At 57.7% G+C, this 4,362-nt stretch overlaps 1 protein-coding gene and 1 pseudogene across 1 annotated transcript; one reads left to right on the forward strand and one right to left on the reverse strand.

The window, feature by feature from the left end:
- Positions 1-383: 383 nt before the first annotated feature.
- On the reverse strand, positions 384-1,593 carry LOC142434223 (large ribosomal subunit protein uL3 pseudogene; annotated as a pseudogene).
- A 727-nt stretch (positions 1,594-2,320) lies between these two features.
- On the forward strand, positions 2,321-3,431 carry FAM167B (family with sequence similarity 167 member B). The gene is made up of 2 exons (XM_075538942.1): positions 2,321-2,587; positions 3,201-3,431. Exons 1-2 carry the CDS (start codon positions 2,321-2,323, stop codon positions 3,429-3,431), a joined length of 498 nt encoding a protein of 165 aa, XP_075395057.1.
- Positions 3,432-4,362: the final 931 nt, after the last annotated feature.

The following is a 4,362-nucleotide window of genomic DNA, read 5'->3' on the forward strand; positions in this document are numbered from 1 at the left end:
CTTGTCCTTTTGTGACTGACTGCCTCCGTTCAGGATCCTGTTTACAAAGTGCAGCCGCACTGCAGTGCGCAGACCCCGTCCGTCCCTCTGCATGGTACGTGTCCACCAGGATGTGTGCCTCCAGTCATCAGCTGGTGGGCACTGGGGTTGCTTCCGCCCCTTGATGGTTCTGTGGGCAGTGATGATTGGTGCCCACGTGTCTGTTGGCATCGCTGCCTCCAGACGTTTTGGGTGTGTGTGCATTTTTTGTTTCAATATAAACTTTAAAAGGGTGACACATGGATGGATGAATTGTGATAATAGTTATACGAGCCCCCAATAAAATGATTTTTTTCCCACTGGAAAAGAAGTCTTTATTCTGATCCCACAAGCTATACCATCTGTTATGCGCCTTCCTCTTTGGCAATCTGGTCTTTCTTGAGTGGTCTCATGAAAGCTTTTTTCTCTTCCACGGTCTGGAAACAGCCATGGCCAAACTTGGAGGTGGTGTCGATGAACTTGAGGTCGATCTTCTCCAGGGCACGGCGCTTGGTCTGCACCAGCAGGGACTTGCGCAGAGTGAGCACTCGCTTCTTGGTGCCCACCATGCAGCCCTTCAGCATGACAAAGTCATTGATCACTTCCCCGTAGTGGACAAAGTCGCCCAGGGGGTTGATGCTCTTGTCAGAGAGATCGTAGTCGGTGGAGGCGTTGTTCTTGATAAGCTTGCCGTCCTTGACGAGGTAGCCCTGGCCAATCTTATAGATCTTCTTGTTGATCCCTGTGCAGTGGTGGTAGCCTTTCTGCCCAGCGCGGGCCATCGAGAAGGCCACGCGGGCGGGATGCCAGGCCCCGATACAAGCCACCTTGCGCAACCCTCAGTGGGTCTTTCGGGGCAGCTTCTTGGTGTGCCAACGACTGGTGACCCCTTTGTAGCCTTTGCTCTTGGTCACCCCAGTGACGTCGATCATTTCGTCCTGCCGGAACACCTGGTTCACTGGCACCAGCTTCTCTCGGGCCCAGTCCAGCTTCTCAGCCACGGAGCCCCCGTTCACCTGCATCTCCGTCAGGTGCGCCTTCTCCTGGTGCAGGGGGAGCAGGCGCGTCTGGGTGTGGGCGATGACGCGGATGACCGGGCAGGACTTCTTCATGCTGCTAAAGTCTTTCTCGAGCTGCTGCTTATCCTCGTCATCCTGCCACTTCTTGCAGTACTTGGTGAAAGCCTTCTTCTTCGACTAGTGCCAGTTATTGTAGAACCGCCACTTGCACTCGTCGTCACTGATGTGTTCCGCAAAGACCGTCTTGAAGGTCCGGAGGCCGCGAGGTGTCTCCACATAGCCCACGATGCCCACCACCACCATGGGAGGGGTCTCCATGATGGTCACGGCCTCCACCACTTCCTTCTTGTTCACCTTGGAGCCTGGCCTGTCGACCTCGTGCACTATGTGGGTCATGCCGGCCTTGTAGCCCAGGAAGGCCGTCAGGTGGACCGGCTTGGAGGCGTCATCCTTGGGGAAGCTCTTCACCTTCCCGCCGTGCTGGCTGCTGCGCTTCCGAGGCAGGAAGCCCAGAAATCCGTGCCGGGGCGCCGAGAACTTCCGGTGCGACATCACGTCGTCGTCGATCCCCGCTGGTAGAGCTAAAATGATTTTTTTAAAAAGGAACTGCTTGAGTTGAATCTTGGGAGGGAGCTAAGCACCTGCCCATGACTTTGCCTTTCTCTCTCCTTGGACAGCTTTCCATGGGACCCTGCGGCCCCCGGGAGTGTCGTTTGAAAGCAATGATCGACTCCAACTGAACCCCGGAAAGTGGGTTAGTGGCTTGCCCCAGGTGCCACCCACCGAGCACCAGAAACCAGGTTTCCTGGTCCCCAAGCTCTGGACACAACTCCTTGGTTGCAGGGCCAGTGACTGGTGGGGATGACAGCCTCCTCCTTTTCCAGCTCCCTGACTTGGGGCTTGGGAGGAAGGCCAAGACTTTGGTGCGGATGATGCATTTCTTATCCCGGAGCAACTTCCTTTCTGGAAACTGGGTGTCTCCTTCTGGGCAAAGACAATAAAATTTGTCCAAGGGGCCAGAGGAGCAGGATTCCTCCTGCCCCCAAGCCGGATGGGCATATCACGTGGCTCCCTGGGTTTAGCAGTCCAGGAAAATTCCAGCCCGTGCACATTCCGTGTCCTGCGCCCATCTGCCTACCACCCTGGTACACACAGACTCCCAGACTCACCTTGAACCTTCACTACTACATGCTCACCAGCCCCTCTTTGCACCCTTGGCTTCTGCCACCTCGCCCCATAACCCCAAAGCAGCACCCCGACCCTGTCATCCTGCCCACCCCACCATGTCCCTGGGGCCACTAAAATTCCAGGCAGTGGGCGAAGAGGAGGAAGAAGAGGAGGAGGAGGAGGAGGCGAGCCTGGACTCTGTGAAGGCACTGACTGCCAAGCTGCAGCTGCAGACCCGGCGCCCTTCTTACCTGGAGTGGACGGCCCGCGTCCAGAGCCAGGCCTGGCACAGAGCCCGCGCCAGACCTGGGCCCGGGGGGCCTGGAGCCATCTGCGGCTTCGACTCAATGCACTCAGCCCTTGAGTGGCTCCGTCAGCAGCTGGTGAGTATGGTGGGTGTGCACCTCTGCTGGGGGGATTCGGGCCAGTCCTGCTTAGAGCCCAAGACCAGGGGTGCAGGGAGGGAAGGGGGTGAGAATGGACCCTACTCCGAGTTGTCCACTCTGTGACTGTGTCCCGGCCCGGGCCTGAGGAGCCAGGCTGGAGTTTGCCCAGTGTTGGGTGGAAGGGCTTTACTGCAAAAGAATCCTGTGCTTCTGAAGCTCATGGGCTGGACAGAGTGGGCCGATGTCCTTGCAGGGGCACCAGTTAGAAGTGGACATTGCTCTGCCCCTAACGCTATGGTGATAGAAGGAGGCACTGGCCACGCTGTGGGTAGAAACCTGAGGAGGTGACCCTCCGTCCAACGTACACCACTCGTGACATCAGAATCTGTCTTGGAGACCTGCTTAGCTGCTGCAGGGTGGGGTCCTGGACATCTGCATGTATTTAATCAAAGCTCCTTCATTCAGTGTGGGAACCCCCCCCCCCCTCGGGTGCAGCAGGAGCTCAGAGACGCCACTCCCTGCTGAGAGTTGTTGACAGGAGGGGACCAATGGCTAAACCAGGTGAGGACCGACTGGTCGGACCCAGGCTCACGCCCTCTCTTGGCTGCAGAGGGAGATGCAGGCTCAGGACCGGCAACTTGCGGGGCAGCTACTGCGGCTGCGGGCCCAGCTGCACCGGCTGAAGGTGGACCAGGCCTGTCACCTGCACCAGGAGCTGCTGGACGAGGCCGAACTGGGGCTGGAGCTGGAGCCAGGCACTGGCCTGGGCCTGGCCTCACCGCTACGGCACCTTGGCCTCACCCGCATGAACATCAGCTCCCGGCGCTTCACCCTCTGCTGAGAGGCACCCGAGGCGCTCCCTGGGGCCACCCACTGCCTCTTCTTCCCCAGCAGGGTGTGAAGGGGTGCCCCAGAGGCCTCAGCACCTGGTGGGGGTGGGGAAGGTCCGGGTGGTGAGACTCAGCCCTCAGAAATTCTGAGCAGTGCTTAAGCCCCAGCATCCTGTTCCTTCCTGGTCCCCAGCTGGGGAAGGAGGGTGTCCATTTTACCAATGTTAAAATATGGTCACCTTACCCTAGGCTCCTCAATAAACACCCTCTCTGCTTACCCTCATGGTCTCTACCGTGCTCTGTGGACTCCCATGGTCAAAACTGGACCAATGAGTGCCCCCCCATAGGCGAGGAAGCCACCTGGGGCTGGGTGGAGAAGTGGTCCAATGACACCCCCCTCCCCACTCACCAAGCAAGGCTCCAGCTCTCTCGCTCCTACCAAGATCAGAATATTGAAAAGGAATTTAAAATCCTCAATCGCCCCCAGCTGATAAAATTGGAAGACTGCAGAGTGTAAAACGGCCCTGGTGGCACAGTGGGTTAAGCGCCGGTCCAGCTCAGACCCATCTGCCCCTCTGCGGTCAGCTCCATAAAGAGGTCAGGCTGGTGTCAAGACCCCTACGGAGCAGTTCTTTTCTGCCCCACAGAAGCCCGGCCCCTGGGTCTAGACTCACAGAGACCCTGTGGAGCAGAATAGAAGTGTCCCTTGGTGTTTCCAAGATTGTAAATCTTGTTTGTTTTGTTTTTTGGATTGTAACTCTCTCTGGGAGTAACCTCCTCATCGCTCTCTGGCAGAAGGTTTGACCTTTCTGTGAGCACCTGACTCGCACTCTGCAGCTCAGAGGAGAACTGCCCCGGGGGCAGTCTTTACAGATGCACACTGCCGAGTTTTCTCCTTCCGAGCAGCTGGTGGGCTTGAACTGCCGACTTGGTGGTTAGCGG

The sequence above is a fragment of the Tenrec ecaudatus genome, chromosome 1 (genome assembly GCF_050624435.1).
Source record: "Tenrec ecaudatus isolate mTenEca1 chromosome 1, mTenEca1.hap1, whole genome shotgun sequence".
Taxonomy (NCBI): domain Eukaryota; kingdom Metazoa; phylum Chordata; class Mammalia; order Afrosoricida; family Tenrecidae; genus Tenrec; species Tenrec ecaudatus.

What these genes read in the sequence shown, in the direction of transcription:
- FAM167B (XM_075538942.1), top strand. Translation starts at nt 2,321, where the DNA reads ATGTCCCTGGGGCCACTAAAATTCCAGGCAGTGGGCGAAGAGGAGGAA. An exon ending in AGTGGCTCCGTCAGCAGCTG is followed by an intron (nt 2,588 to 3,200) that starts GTGAGTATGGTG and finishes TCTTGGCTGCAG; the next exon opens with AGGGAGATGCAGGCTCAGGA.